Source organism: Ovis canadensis, chromosome 7 (genome assembly GCF_042477335.2).
Source record: "Ovis canadensis isolate MfBH-ARS-UI-01 breed Bighorn chromosome 7, ARS-UI_OviCan_v2, whole genome shotgun sequence".
In the NCBI taxonomy this organism is placed as follows: domain Eukaryota; kingdom Metazoa; phylum Chordata; class Mammalia; order Artiodactyla; family Bovidae; genus Ovis; species Ovis canadensis.
The window spans coordinates 25,695,200-25,710,853 of NC_091251.1; the positions used below are offsets into that span (position 1 = coordinate 25,695,200).

At 43.6% G+C, this 15,654-nt stretch overlaps 1 protein-coding gene across 2 annotated transcripts in view; it reads left to right on the plus strand.

Moving 5' to 3' along the window:
• Positions 1-1,847: 1,847 nt before the first annotated feature.
• Positions 1,848-15,654, plus strand: part of DIS3L (DIS3 like exosome 3'-5' exoribonuclease) — a 32,139-nt gene continuing 18,332 nt past the window's right edge. The window contains exons 1-4 of one of the 2 annotated variants that reach the window (XM_069597622.1): positions 1,848-2,306; positions 3,726-3,879; positions 12,434-12,562; positions 14,212-14,347. In XM_069597622.1, coding sequence (XP_069453723.1) covers positions 2,168-2,306; positions 3,726-3,879; positions 12,434-12,562; positions 14,212-14,347 — 558 coding nt within the window. In that variant the 5' untranslated portion in view covers positions 1,848-2,167. Of the gene's footprint in view, positions 2,307-2,509; positions 3,183-3,725; positions 3,880-12,433; positions 12,563-14,211; positions 14,348-15,654 lie in introns of those variants that run through there. The other variant, XM_069597624.1, reaches the window with a different exon arrangement.

Consider the following 15,654-nt stretch of genomic DNA (forward strand, 5'->3'; position numbering starts at 1 on the left):
CTGACTTGTTGTGGAAATTAAATGACACTTCTTTGTTAAGCTCCTGATGCAGCTCAAAGGTCTTTGATGAGAGTTTGGAGGAACAGTGGCTTCCATCCAACCAAGAAAGTGTGATCGCAGAAGAGACTGTATTTTAGTTCAGTCACTCAGTTTTACCTGAATCTTTGTGATCCCATGGACTGCAGCCCACCAAGCTTCCCTGTCCATCACCAACTCCTGGAGCTTGCTCAAACTCATGTACATCAAGTTGGTGATGCCATCCAACCATCTCATCCTCTGTCGTCCCCTTCTCCTCCCACCTTCAATCTTTCCCAGCATCAGGGTTTTTTCCAATGAGTCAGTTCTTTGTATCTGGTGGCCAAAGCACTGAAGTTTCAGCTTCAGCATTAGTCCTTCCAATAAATATTCAGGACTGATTTCCTTTAGGATTGATTGGTTGGATCTCCTTGCAGTCCAAGGGACTCTCAAGAGTCTCCTCCAACACCACAGTTCAAAAGCATTGACTCTTAGGCACTCAACTTTCTTTACAGTCCAACTCTCACATCCATACATGACTACTGGAAAAAACATAGCTTTGACTAGATGGACCTTTGCTGGCAAAGTAATGCCTCTGCTTTTTAATATTCTGTCTAGGTTAGTCATAGCTTTTCTTCCAAGGAGCAAGCGTCTTTTAATTTCATGGCTGCAGTCACCATCTGCAGTGATTTTGGACTGTGTTTTAGTCTCCATCAAATTTCAAGGAGAATTCCTTTGCCAGAGGCTGCAAATGCTATCATGCTGAGGTTGAATAGATAATGTTTACCTCAAGGGAAAGGATTGGTTTCCATTTTATCTGCATTGTTTGAATTTTTATATGAATTAAAAATACATGACATTAAAAATAAATAGTTTTTTTAAAGGGAAAAAAATGTTGAGTTAGCAGGGTTGCTGGCTTATTTGCTGAATCTTTTAGCTCTTTCAGGGATAGCAAGAGCAACAAACAGAACATACTAATATTTATCTATATTAATACACAACACTAATAATTGGGCTTCCCTGGTGGCTCAGCTGTAGAGAATTCATCTGTCAAAGCAGAAGATGCGAAAGCAGGGTCAGAAAGATCCCCTGGGGAAGGAAATGGCAACCCACTCTAGTATTCTTGCCTGAAAAATCCCATGGACAGAGGAGCCTAGAGGAGCCTACTGTCTATGGAGTTGCAATGAGTCGGACAGGACTTAGCAACTAAACAACAACAAAAAGATAAGTATCCATTTTAATAAGGGAGTCTCATTCCTATATGGACCTGAAGGTAGAAACAAAGTACAATAATCCTTCACAGTTGCACCAAATATTTGCAAGACTTTAGTAGTTTCCCTGTACTGATAGTTTCAACTTCCCATGATTCCACTTATAATATTTGGATTTTACCACGGTGTGAAAGTAATACCCACTTGGAATTTTTATCTTTTCTGGGCCAATGGCACAAGACACTCTCCCATGATGCTGAGCAGGGGAACAAGCCTAAGCTCCGAGACAGCATGGTGATCAGCAGAGTAAAAACCGAAACGCTGGCAACCATTCTGCTTTTCACTTAACAGTACAGCATTCAATAAATTACATGAGATATTCAATACTGTCTTAAATAGGCTTTGTGTTAGATGATTCCGCCTAACTCTTGGCCAAAGTAAGTTTTCTGAGCAGGTCTAAGATAGGCTGGGTTAAGCTGTGATGTTGGGTAGGTTAGGTGTGTTAAATGGATTTTCAACGTAGATGGGTTTATCAGGACCTGATCCCATCGTATGTGGAAGATCTGTATTATCTTCGCCTCCCTGAAGTCTTTTCCACCCCTCCCAGGCAATTCCACCCCCAGGCAACCGTTAAGGAGGGGAGAAACTGAGGCAGGGTTGGGGAGAGACCGTGAGTCCGGCTAGAACACCCACACCGCGGGCCTCTTGCTGCTCACAACACCGGGGTTCGGGCCGTTAGGGCGGTTTTCAGTGTGGAGCCCGGAGCGCTCAGGCCGCCTAGGAGGGCCTGCCCGCCTGGAGCTCCGCGGAGACTAGGCCGAGGGGGCGGGCCCGAAGCCTCGGCCTCGCCTCCGCCCGCGCGGCGCCTCGGCTGCCGCTTCCCGGCCGCTCGCGGAGCGGGCGCCTCCTGGGGCCCGGAACTGTGTCCGGGCGCGACCAGCATGCTGCAGAAGCGGGAGAAGGTGCTGCTTCTGAGGACCTTCCACGGCCGGACGCTGCGGATTGTGCGGGAGCATTACCTGCGGCCCAGCGTGCCCTGCAACAGCGCGCTCTGCCCGCAGCCCGCCACCTGCCACAACGGTCAGGGCCCGGGGTGCGGAGGGCTGGGGGCACCGGGCGCCGAGGCCGGGCGGGAGCTGGGTGACCGGGGCTGGAGCGCGGGGCGCCGAGGCCGGGCGGGAGCTGGGTGGCCGCGGCTGGAGCGCGGGGCGCCGAGGCCGGGCGGGAGCTGGGGCGGCGGGGTCGGGGTAGAGCGTCGGCCTTAAGGTGGAAGGGCGCGGCCCAGAGGCGGAGAGCGGGGCCGCGGTGGCGCAGAGGCCGAGGCCCCCGGGCCTCCTCCCGCCTCCAGACATCACCTGCGACCCGGCTGCCGGTCACGCGCAGGCGGCAGGCGGCTTCCAGACCTCCGAGAGCTGGGCCGGGCCACGGCTCCGCGGTCTCTCAACCCCGACTCCCGATTGCTCTGCCCCGGGAAGCGGAAGGGCCGAGGGGCAGGCGCCCCCGCCGCGCAGATGCCTGGTTTGGGGGCTCTCCGGGGGGCCTGTGGGCGCTGGAGCGTCCGGCCCCAGGCTCGGGGTGGTGAAACCAGGAGGTCCCGAGCCGTGGGCGCTGCAGTGCCAGCCGGGGAGCGGGAGCAGACGCTGCTGCTGCTTCTCGTTGTACTTTGCTTTGCTCCCCACCACGTTTCTGACCTACCAGCACCGAGGCCTCAGACATTCACCCAGTGGAGAGCCCACTTGACTAGGATTTGTGAATCATTTGGGCCCCCCTTGTCTAGGAAGGTCATGGGGAAACTGGCTTTGGGTCGGCTGCCCACTGCACCTTCCTCCACTTGATGTCTAGGCTGCTGGGGTGGCCGATTTAACGATGGAGGTTGCAGGTTCTCTTCCCCGTGGTGGCAGAGGAGCATGGTGGTCCTTTTCAGCGGATGTCTGGGATCCTCAGCTTATGGTTAAGGTGAACATTTCAGTTACAGCTCGGCTAACCAGCTCCGAGACACAGGCTGGGTGGAAGTCCCACCTCTGCCCCTCCTTGCACTGGAGCATCTTTTCTAGTCAATTCAGCCTTCCTGGCCCAGGGAGACTTCTGAGCACCTTCGCAAGCTTGAAACAGAACCGACTTGAAATGCCTGGGCATAAACAAGTGGTTAACATGTTTATTTGTGGTGCCCCACTGGAATGTGAGTGTAGGTCAATGAGTTAACACAAAAAAAGTTAAGTTGTGCTTGGATTTGCTTGTTTTTGTTTTTTGTATTTTAATCTGTCATCCTCTGTACGACTGGCAACAACCATAGACCACATTGAGCTTTTATTTATCATAACTTCAGAAAAATGAAGGTGCTGAATTTACCTCTACCAAAGTGGATTTGTCTTTTAAAAACTTCACAGTGTTGTTAAGATTAGAAGTTGTTCTGCACATGGGGACACTGTGACATTGAAATCATAATAAGCCAGGTTTGCAAACGCTGTCTGATCTCTTCCATTTTGAATTATGCTTCAGATGGGAAACTCTTGTCTGGTGACGTGACTCATTACATGGTTCCAGATTGGAAAGTCGTTCAAGATTACCTTGAGATCCTTGAGTTTCCTGAGTTGAAGGGAATTGTTTTCATGCAAACAGCTTGTCAAGCTGTGCAGCATCAAAGAGGCCGAAGGTATCTATTTTGCATTATTTCTTTATTTATGGTGCAGAGGATTTTTTTCCCCCTTAGAGAAGGTCCCTTGTTGGAGAGAGAGGGGAGGAATTCATTATTTTCATCAGAAAGGACTTTTTGAACTAATCTGGCATTTTCTTTGCCAGTAAGGAATGCAGTAACATTCTTTTATATTTCTTCTTCAACACCTGGCCCAAAGATCTGACTGTAAATCAATAAACTGCAGTGTCCGCAGGATGTCGGTATTTAAGATTCTTGGTTTTTGGTTTGCATTTTTATAGTAGCAGACCTATTGCTTACTTCTGGTTGAAAACTACATATTATTTAATCTTATTTATAGATATATTGTTTCAGAAACGTACATTATTTTCCCCCTGGGAAAAAGAAAGTGTTTTAAAATTTGAGGCTCCTTTATTGGGAAGGCAAATTTCTTTATAAATTTATTTAATCACTTGTGCTTTATTCAGTGAAACCAGAATTAACTTGTTTTATTTTTAGACTACTGGTATAACCACCAACCTTAGTAATTGTATTTGCTAAACAAAGAATTTCTGGTTGAACTCAGTCTAAATGCTTGCCTTGTACATAAAGGAAGAGCAGTTTTTCACCTTTTAAACAAATACGCTATAGATGGTTTTGCTTCTTTTAAGTTGGGAAAAGATTTATGATTTGAACTTGATGGCTGTATGGAAACAGCATATGAGAATTATACACCCAACCTCTTAACACCCCAAGTTAAGCAGAAATTATGTTTATTCTTTTTTAAATGTTGTGGTTTCTTCAGACGTTGGTAGTAAAAGATGAAGTGTGTTTATTTGTATATGAAAATGATAAGTTGTCCTTATTATATGCTCAATTCAAAAAATATGCATTTACTAGACTGTGCAGGTTTTTCAGATAGAATGTTTTTATATGAGCTTGAAGTTGATTTTGTTCAGACACAAAGATATAAATGCTTATACGCATCCAGGTTTAAATGCTGCTCCAGGTGTCGTATTTCAATTTCTGCTACTAAAATCAATTTGCTGTTATAGTGTGAGTTGCTAACACACTGCTGAGCCTTTTCAACTTCTGTTTTCTAAAATATTTTTAATATTAAGGATTGTTTTAAAAACCAATTCCTGGGACATTTGAAAGCAAAGAATTGGAATTTAAATAGTCTTTCTTCCTGAACATTTCAAAAGTAGTTAACTTGAAAAATTACTGGTTTTCAGTTACTTCACTGTGTCTCTGAATGTACTAAATACGAAAACAAAAGCTGAAGAGTCATGGAACAGACTCACAGGGTAACACCCTAGTTTTGCCATTTTTGAGCTCCTAGTTCCAGGCTTTCTGAAGTACAAAAAGAAGTCTTGGTCCCTCTCTCAACAAACTTGTCTTGTTGGAGTTAGATGCAAGAAGCAAGAAGGTAATTGTGGCATACCTTGGACACATGTAAGATGATTTAATGTGGAAAGTGCAGAAGTGAACATGGGGTGTGAAGTTGAAAATGCCTTCTGAAGGAAATAGTTTTGAGACTGGTCTCAATGCAGGGAAATGAACATGACTGATGACGAGGAATAAGAAGAAGTAAAAGGAATCAGCAGGTTTGGGACTTGGTGTTTTATTTACCCGTTAGGCGACCAGCAGGTGTATTCAGGTTGAAACAGCTAAAGGAAGTTACCTAAGCCCTGCTGCTGCTGCTGCTGCTGCTGCTAAGTCGCTTCAGTCGTGTCCAACTCTGTGTGACCCCATAGACGGCAGCCCACCAGGCTTCCCCGTCCCTGGGATTCTCCAGGCAAGAACACTAGAGTGGGTTGCCATTTCCTTCTCCAGTGCATAAAAGTGAAAAGTGAAAGTGAAGTCGCTCAGTCGTGTCCGACTCTTCACGACCCAATGGACTGCAGCCTACCAGGCTCCTCCATCCATGGATTTTCCAAGCAAGAGTACTGGAGTGGGTTGCCAGTGCCTTCTCTGACCTAAGCCCTACAAAGTGTCATATATTAAAAGCTAGCTTTATAGTTGATGACAGCCATTGAATGTGTAAGATTCAGGAGATAAGCTTGATTAATTTGGCCTTTGTAAGTGTGACATGTAAATCATTTGAGTATTTGTATTTAACCAAAGGTGGCCTAGCAGAAGTGGTAAAGAACCCCCCTGCCAATGCAAGAGACATAAGAGGTGCAGGTTCAATTCCTGGGTTGGGAAGATCCCCAGGAGGAGGGCATGGCAACCCACTGCTGTACTCTTGCCTGGAGAATCCCCATGGACAGAGGAGCCTGGCAGGCTACAGTTGATAGGGTCACACAGAGTCGGAAACGACTGAAGTGACTTGGCACGCCTACCGCCTAGCAGAGGCTCTCTGGTGCTTTGCTTCATTTAATGTTGGGGAAAGTTTTTTCAGTTCTTCCTTAGAGATTTTTTAGATTCTGGTAGATAATTCATTCTATTTGGCATGCTTTTAGGAACATTATTGCTTAGCAAAGTTTTGTCAAGTGAAAATACCTGGTCTGCTCTAGTGTCTGGAAGAAGGATGCCTTGCTTTCTCCTTTTGACTCCTTCCTAAATGCCATCTGTAGAGCGTGAGTCTCAGTCTCTTAGGACATAACATAAGACTGAGATCAAAGTGTTACAGTTGGAGAGGATCTCAGAGGTCAACATAGAATCTAACTCCCCACTCTATGTCAATGTTACTCAACATGAATAATGCAGTCAACTTTGTTTCTAAAAGAAAAGAAATTCTCATAGATACCCAGTGTTAATTTAAATTGTTACTCAAATATGTTTCAACATAAATTTAGGCATAAATCCTCATACCTAACTACTTAGTGCAACCCTAAACCCAAATCAGACCTTCAAATTAAACAAAGCTACAAAATCAGAAAACTGCAAATGAACATTAATTTAATGGGACCAATGTCATTGTTTTACTGAAACGAAATCACCCGAGTTGGCTGTAATGATGGAAAGACACAGCCTCTATTGGAGTAGGCAATGGCAACCCACTCCAATATTCTTGCCTGGAAAACTGCATGAACTGAGGAGCCTGGCAGGCTACAGTTCATGAGGTCTCAGAGCCAGACATGACTGAGCGACTAAGCACGCACACACTGCCTCTGTGTCTATAGCCATAGATTCTATATTTAATATGATTTTGTAGTTTGATTTAAATAATATCAATGCAGAAAATGCCTGTTTTCATAAGTATGTTGTACAAAACAGTATGAGGAATGTCAAGTTTTTGATTGGAATAATCACACGCTCTGCCATCTAACAGTCCTCAAATGTTTATTTAATGAGGGCTTATGTGATAAGCCCACTTCATTCATGTGTTAAGGTGTTCATCTGTGTATTTGAGAGCTTCTGTGTGTCAGAAACTGCTAGCACTGAGGATACAGTGGAGAACAAAAGCAGACGTGCTCTTGATGGGGAGACAGGCAGTAATGGATACTCAGAAACAGATGGGGAAGTGCGACTGAGACAGGCATGCTGAGGCATGGGGCTTGGCTCAGGAGAGCCCAGACTAGGCGCCGGAGGAAAAGCTTTCCTGAGGGAGAGGCCTGTGGAGCTCTGAGGGGTGTGTGAGTCCCAGGCAAAGAAAGGAGAAAAGCTTTCTGGGCAAGGGAACTGTGCTGTGCAGGGTCGGGGGAGGGAGTACGTGGAGGAGGGAGGAGAGGCCCTGGGCTGGACTAAGATAGGGCCCGTGGGCCTCAGGGATGTGGCAAAGGGCGAGCAAGGGGGATAACATGATCGGATTCCAATTTTGAAAAGATTTCTGGGCCAGTGGAAAAGAGGCTTGGCGAAAAGAGGAGGCACTTGCTTTAGGTCACGTGAGCGATGTGGCTAGCTTAGAAACAGGGAGAGAAATAGACTTTTCTAAGAGCTCTTTAGTAGGTAAGATCTATAGAACTTTGTAAATATATAACAGATTGAAAACATGTCCACACAAAAACTCGGAGACAGATGTTCATAAGAGCTGTATTCATAATAGCCAAACTATGGGAAGAACCCAAATGTCTAGCTACTGATAATGGTTACACGAAAGGTGGTTTAACCATACAGTGACATATTATTCAGCCATAACAAGGAATGAAGTGGTGATAAATGCTACAACATGGACTTGAAAATGTTATGCAAAGTGAAAGAATCAAGCCACACACATGGAAATCCTGTATTGTATGATTCCATTTATATAAAATGCCTAGAATAGGTAAATCCAAGAGATGAAAAGTAGGTTAGTAGTTGCCGGGGGCTGAGTCAAAGGGAATGGGAAGTGACTGCTTGACGGGTATAAGTTTCTCTGGGGGTTGATAAAAATGAAGTTAGATAATGGTAACGGTTACATAACTCTGGGACTACACTAAAAACCATTGAATTGTACATCTTAAAAGGGTGGATTTTATGCATCATATCTCAATAAAGCAACTGTTTTTTAAAAAGATCTATAGGGTTTAGTAATGGATTTATGTAAGTGCGATAAGGGAGAAGGTAGTGTCAAGAATGACACTAAGGTTTCTGGCTTGTGTAACCTGATACAGAGAGGGATCACTGGAGGAGATGGGGTGGGAGGGTGGAGGTCTTGGGTTTGAGGTGTCTTTGAGGCTTCCAAAAGGGCAGGCCCTGCCACCAAATGGCATTGCAGCTAGAAGCCTGGTCCAAAATATGCTCCATTTAAAATGTTTTAAGAATATCACCTAATGCAGGCAAATACTGTTTGATTCCACTTATACAAGGTACCTAGTATAGTCAAATTCACAATCAGAAAGTACGTGGATAGATACCAGGGGCTGGGGGGCGGCGGAGGGGAGAGGAGAATGGGGAGTTAGTGTATAATGGGGACAGAGTTTCAGTTTCGGAAGGTGAATAATATGGGAGATGGATGATGGATGAGAGTTGCACAAGTTGAATGCACTTCGTGTCACTAAACTATAAGTTAAATATGGTTAAGATACTATGTTTTCTATTATATGACTTTAACTACAGTGAAAAAAAGAAAATTAAGAAAGAATACAACCTAATATAAATGGAAGTAGAAATTTTTGAAATTCTTGTAGAAAACTTAAGGACCTCTGAAAGCAGGTCTAGGAGACCTCACCCAAATTCTGCAAAAACTGAAGCAATGCAGCCTTGAGTACGGAGCCCACTTCCGTGTACATCTCCCATTGGTTGTATGACGCCCACTTCTAATCCCCAGAGAGAGGAGTCAGCAGGGGAAAGTGTGTTGCGTCTGCAGATAAGATCACTACTGAATAAAAAGAGAAAAAAAAATCAATCTAGAAAAGATAAGTTTTGCTGTCCCCTGAGAAACTGTCTGTAGATAATGGAGATTTAGAAAACACTTTAGCCAGACCAGGAAACTAGGGTTTTTTTCTGTGAGACTGGAAGTTTTTTAAACTTCAGATAACTTTTTTGTACTTGACTGTTTGAAACCCTTGTCCTGTCATTCAGGCAGATTTGTTTAAGGCCCTGTGATGATCTCTGCTGGCTGCATGCAGGATGCTCATATATCTCATTCCACATGCGTGCCACCAGCCCTGGCTAGCAAAAAATACGACTGTATTCTACGGATATGCTATGAAATTATAACCATAAGCCCACATGCCTACAAGAGCACTTGACTGTCGCACTCAGAGTGATGCGCTATTTGTTTCCTGCTTTCTCCATTAATATTCTCGTGCCATTTGTTCATTTGTTTTATCTGGCTGATAGGTAGCTGACAAATGGAAGCACACTCTAAACGTCTAAGGAAAATATATGGGAGTAGAACTTCAAATTGAGAAAATTCTTTTTGCTAAGTGATAAATCTTTCCAAACATTGGCAAGGATTGTCATTGTGCTTATTTGGTGGTAAACCCCCTGGGTCTGGCTTGTGGAGCATCAGGTATTTGGAGAGGACTGGATTCGAGAAGCCCCACGTTTAGAGTACGGGTATGCTAACCAATGCAGTGATGTGTGCGAAGCCTAGCAAAAGAGCAACTGGGTTCTGACATGTCAAAGTTTGTCCCAGGGCATTTGTGTCTTGTATTTGGTTCACTGTTGTTTCAATGGGTTGTGAGTTCATCGACTCATTTGGAGACATTTTTTGAGCACCTGCCATGGGTTAAGTGCTAGAGATATAAGGAGGAAGCATGCTGTCTGCTCTCTCGAGCCTGCTGTCCCCTCTCTTTCCTCCCTGGGGCCCTTTGTCCACTTAATGCTCACCCATCCCATTCCCTCCCTCCTGGATGCCTTCCTCTTCCCTCCTGGGTTCCCATCACACCCTGCACATTGCCTCTCATGGCACTTATCCCACTGAAATGGGTTGTTCTATCTTTCTTTGTGGTTTTATTTTGACAATTAGTGTGGCTATTTGTTTTTAATCACAGTAAAATATATATAACATAAAATGTACCTCTATCTAAGTATACCGTTTGGTAGCATTGAATACACGGACACTGTTGTAACAACCCGCCTTCAAAACTTTTTCATCTTCCCAAACTGAAACCCATTAAATGTTAATTCCCCCTCCCCCTCCCCCAAGACCCGCAACACCGCCCCGCCCGCCGACACACACAACCACCGTCCTACTTTCTATCTCTGTGTATTTGGTTCCTCAGGGAAATACATATAAGTGTAATCAAGCAATACTTGTCCTTTTGTGACCGGCTTGTTTCACTCAGCATAATGTCCTCAAGGGTCATCTGTGCTGTAGAATATGTCAGAGCTTCCCTTTTAAGGCTGAGTAACAGTCCATGGCATGTATATACCACGTTTTGTTTATCCATCCATTCCTCTGTAGACACCTGGGCTGGTTCTACCTTTTAGCTAATATGAATAATGTTGTTATGAACATGGGTGTGCAAATATCTCTTTGAGACGCTTTCAGGTCTGCACCCAGCAGTGAATTGCTGGGACATGTGGTAGTTCTGGTTTTGACTTGGATGATTGTGTTGCGTTCACCATGAGCAGGACCATGCAGATGAAGGGCAGCATCGGGGACATCTAGATGGTTCCCCTGAGGGCCCTCAGCAGAGCACAGAGAAGGAGTTTGCTAACTGCAAGCTGTTTAGTCTGGTATAGGGCAGCCGATACCTGCACTGAACTCAGGTGCTTTATTAGGGATATGGCTAAAGGGAGCAAAACACTGGAGGAGATCAGGAAAAACAGGCAATAATTTTTCAGTATTTTCTCTGAATTAATAAATTTCAGATGTTTATAAAACCTCTTCTAGAATTTTTTATTGCTTAGCAAGAAAAGTTCTCATTTAAAAAATTCATGCATGACGGAACTGTGTGGAGCAGAAAGTGAAAGTCCTTGCCTAGCCACCTGGTAAGGAGGGTCTGGGTCTTGCCTGCACAGTGATGGAGACTCTTCTGTGCATATTCTCAGAGGCTGTGAAGAATGATTTTAAGTGTATTTTTGTGAAAGTGGGAAAATTATAAATTTAATATGTTCTAGGCATTTCCAGGGGAAAGGAGCAGCTTTTGTTTACACAAGTGGAATTCTATGAAGGAAAGCTACCATTCACATAAATGAAGCTGAATCCTTTTGTTCATCAGGACAGTTTTATAAGTTGTAGTTACTTGATGATTCTTTTTGCTGTTGATTCCTTTTAAAGTGGCTCAAAATTAGAATTACTAAGAAAGTAAAATGTGTTTCTTGTTTTCCAATGAAGTGTTGAGACGATATAGATTTGATAGCATTTATTTAGAGGAAAAAAGCTAAAGTTCTGCCTTTGCTTTATTGAAAAGACTCATTTTTAAAAATCCATGGTGGCAGGCTGGAGGTAGGAATGCAAGGACACAAATTTTATTATATTAAATGCCAGTCATCTACCTTGGATAATTTATATGTTAATTTAACATCTGATTTAATATTAATCCATTTTTAAATAAATAATTTATTTCCTTTAAAATAATTGTGAATATTATATATTTCATATTACCAAGACAATTGAAAAGCACCTTCTTAGAAACTGACTTGAATGAGACTTTACATTTTATTTGCTTTGGCTGAGATTAACAGGAAGATCTCCTGATGGGGAAAAACCTTAAAACTTTCTGTTAGTTGTCTGACAGATGAAGTTAGCCTTCATTCATGTAAATGGTGTGGCAGCATCAATAAAATTCACAGATAAATCCCCAAACTTACCTTACATGCCTTTTCCAGATCTGCCAGCAGAAAATAAAATGTATTAAAACCCAATGTCATTTATGGAATAAAGTGAAGTATAAAAATACAGCCCTAAACTCTGCTTGCCTCTGTGAGCCTTTGACTAAGGGGCTACATGAGGCAAGGTCACATAATTACATAATAAACAGCCAGAGGTCTCAGAAAGGGAAAGGGATGTAGAGGAATTTAACTGATGGATGAGCTGACTAATGAGGCTCTGCCCACGCCGGTTCCAGCAAATGAAATGGAGAAACAGCAGCCCAAGCGCACTGCACACACTAAGGCCAATATAAATAAGTGTTTCTCGGGTTTTAAATAATCAATCTTTCACTCTAAAACACCTCATCTTTTCTGAACCTTAGCAAGAGCCGGCAGGAGATGAGTACATGCTACGTGAGATTGATTATTCTTCTCTGTGTCACAGACAGTATAACAAACTGCGAAATCTCCTAAAGGATGCGCGTCATGACTGTGTCCTCTTCGCTAATGAATTCCAGCAGTCCTGCTATCTCCCTCGGGAAAGAGGGGAGTCCATGGAGAAGTGGCAGAGCAGGTATGGCCTGAATAACAGCCAGGCTTTCACCCTGTCAGCTTCTTTCATTTCTCTACCGTTGCTTATTTCGCAGCTGATCTCAATATAATGCCAGAACAAACCAACAGTCATTCTGGAACTGTGATTAATACTGAAATGCTTAATGTGTCCACATTCTAGAGATGTCATTTGAATGTGTGTGTGTGTGTGTGTGTGTGTGTGTGTGTATGGCAGGGAGAGGTCCTACTTTTAAGCTAAGATCATCTCGCTTTCTCTGGTTTAAGTTGCTTTAATATCCCCATTGTTGCTTTAATATCCCCATCTGTCTTACTAAACTGAAACTCATAGTTTAATTCTAGTCAAGCTGTTTTAGGAAGTGGGGGTCATAGTTGAGGCTGTGTACCTAAATGCAGAGCCCTGAGGCAAGGATTTGGGAGATGAGTTGTTTATGTGAGAAGCAATTCCCAGAAGCAGGGGTGAGGAACTGGGGAGAGTGATGCAGAGAAGCAGGGAAAACAGCAAAGGATGTGTTGCTGCTGAGGGAAACTGAGGCTCCGTCTTCTGGGAAGCTCTGCAGAGTGTGCCCCAGAAGTCACCTCCAAGGGCAGAGGCCAAGGCACTTAGTTACCACTCTAGCTGAGGGTCATTCCCTGAGGGTGTTAACTCCAGTCAGCGGGCCCTTGAGAAGGGACGGAACTGTCACCCCGCCTCAGCTGAAGCCAGAGGCCGCCTTAGGGTGCAGGTGCTGGGCACCCGTAGCTTCTGCTACACTCTTCTGTAGAAGGCAAAAGAGACTGTAGTTTTAAAATAGCTTAGCTGAACAAAATATTTACATCATCTTTTCCCTTGTAATTCTTTGTCTGTGTAGCCATTAAATATTTAAATTCTCTAAAGCAAAATAAGCACTGATATATACTGAGTCTTTAATGGACTAAGTTCCCACAGGGCTCCACAGCAGAAAGGGAAAAGCAAATCTTTTGCTAGATTGGGTCACGTGTGAGGACTCACACTTACTAACTATACAGCCTTGCACGCAGTCAGTACTCAGTGAATGTTTTTTAATTCTAGAACTAAAGGAACCTTATATAGCATCTTCATTTGCAGAAAGGGAGACAGATGCCTACAGAAACTGACTTTCCAAGTCCATCCACTTCATCGGAAACACGATCCTTTCTTGAATACATCTCCAGACCTAGACTCTATTTTCAATTCAGATTCTCCTCAGGAAGCTTTTCAGACATTTCACGTGGTACTGTGTTGGATTTTGCCTTTACTGGGTTATGATCTTCAGCTACCTGCGTCCAGCCTACTTTTTCTCTTAGCCAAAAGCTTGTTTGTGGTGCTATGTGGTTCATCCGTCAAGTTAAAAAGTGTTAATGGTGTCAGGGCCTCATGGTTTCTAAGACATATCAAGAAATGGATGAGGTTTCTGTGGTACTTGGATGTCTTAGAAAAAAGAGATCTCAAGCACTTTCTGATTCTTCTTTTTATCCCCCAGAGTACCCAATCCAGGACATGCTTATAATGGGTGCTCAGAAAGTACGTGGTGAATGAATGAATGGTTGTCTGTATAAACCAAAGGGGAGCAGATTGAAAGCCAAGTGTGAGTTTCTGATCTAGAGCTTGGGTTTGTCTGCCTTGGGAGGGCTCACGCGCCCCTTGCTTTCTAGGAGCATCTACAATGCAGCCGCTTGGTACTATCATCACTGCCAGGACAGGATGCCCATCGTTATGGTGACAGAAGATGAAGAGGCAATTCAGCAGTACGGAAGTGAAACAGAAGGAGTGTTTGTGATTTCCTTCAAGGTATTTCCAGCTGGGGTGTGTGTGTGTGTGTGTGTTCACTTCCACAGTGGTGCTCATAAGGCTCATATCCCTTTGGCAATACAGAAAAGGGAACATAAAGAATGAAGGCTTTAAGAAGTTCCGTGTCTTTATCACTCTCCACCTTATTAATCTTATCTTTGGCAAATTTGGGCAAACTCCCTGTGGCTGTAAGGCCTAGTTTCTAAGACTGCAGACCAGTAAACGCCTATTGACAGTGAACACATGTTTAGAGTTATAGCAGTAATACTAGTAGTAATGATGATAGGTTGAATCTTATAAAATTGCCAATATTCTGTTGTTTTTGACGGAACAAAATGGCAGTTTTACATGGTTCTACCTAAAAATAATAGCCAGCATTTATCTATGCCAGGCACTGTTCTGAGTTTATTATTTCATTTAGTTCTAACAACAACCCTTTGAGGCAGGTTAGTATCCCCATTTTATTGGTGAGGAAACTGAAGCACAGAAAGGCTAAAGCAACTTGCCCAAGGTCACAGAGAGAAAGTGATAGAACTGGGATGAGAACCCAGGCAGTCTGACTCCAAAGCTCTTAATCACTATGCTCTGTTGACTCCAAAACTGTTCTGCTGAATATACACAAAACATAGTTTTAAAGGCCAATCTTCTTTTTCTGCTATTCCAGTGTTCCTCACACTTCTTTACTTGTGACCTTGGGCGTGGGTCAGTAAGGGTAAGGGAAGAGGTGACCTGTGATATTACTTCTGTGAAGGCTGTTGGACCAGCTTCGTGTCCATGTAACAGACAGGAGCAGCATTATCAGTGAGTGTTTTTTGAGTTTTCTGACCCAACACAGTTCTCCTATTTCTTAGGTACCTTTTTGGAGAATAGGATGCCTGTTAATCTCTCAAGAGATTACTGGTCACTTCTGCCTGCCCAGTCGGTCGATCAGGTTTCAATGGTGAATACTGTTTTTTGATTCAGAAACTAGAATGAGGCCCTCCATTACCCCTGTCAGTTTACAGAACATCTAGTTGGATTTTGAATTGCAGATCCTATAAAGGTTCCCATGTACATGTATTGCTAAAGATTTGCCAATAGAATTTTCTTGGCCCTGCTATAAAGAAAAAGTGTTCTGACATGCCAGAAAAATCCAGGGGCGCTGGATATTAATGGCAGTGTCACTTATTTTTTCTGTTGCAATACATCATGTCTTGTTCCTGCAGAGGACAGTTGACTAAAATTACGTTTTTCTACTTTTTGTGAAAATTACTTTTCTCTGTAGCCCAGTAGCATAGTACAGTTTGATTTTGTATAGCATTTCCTAA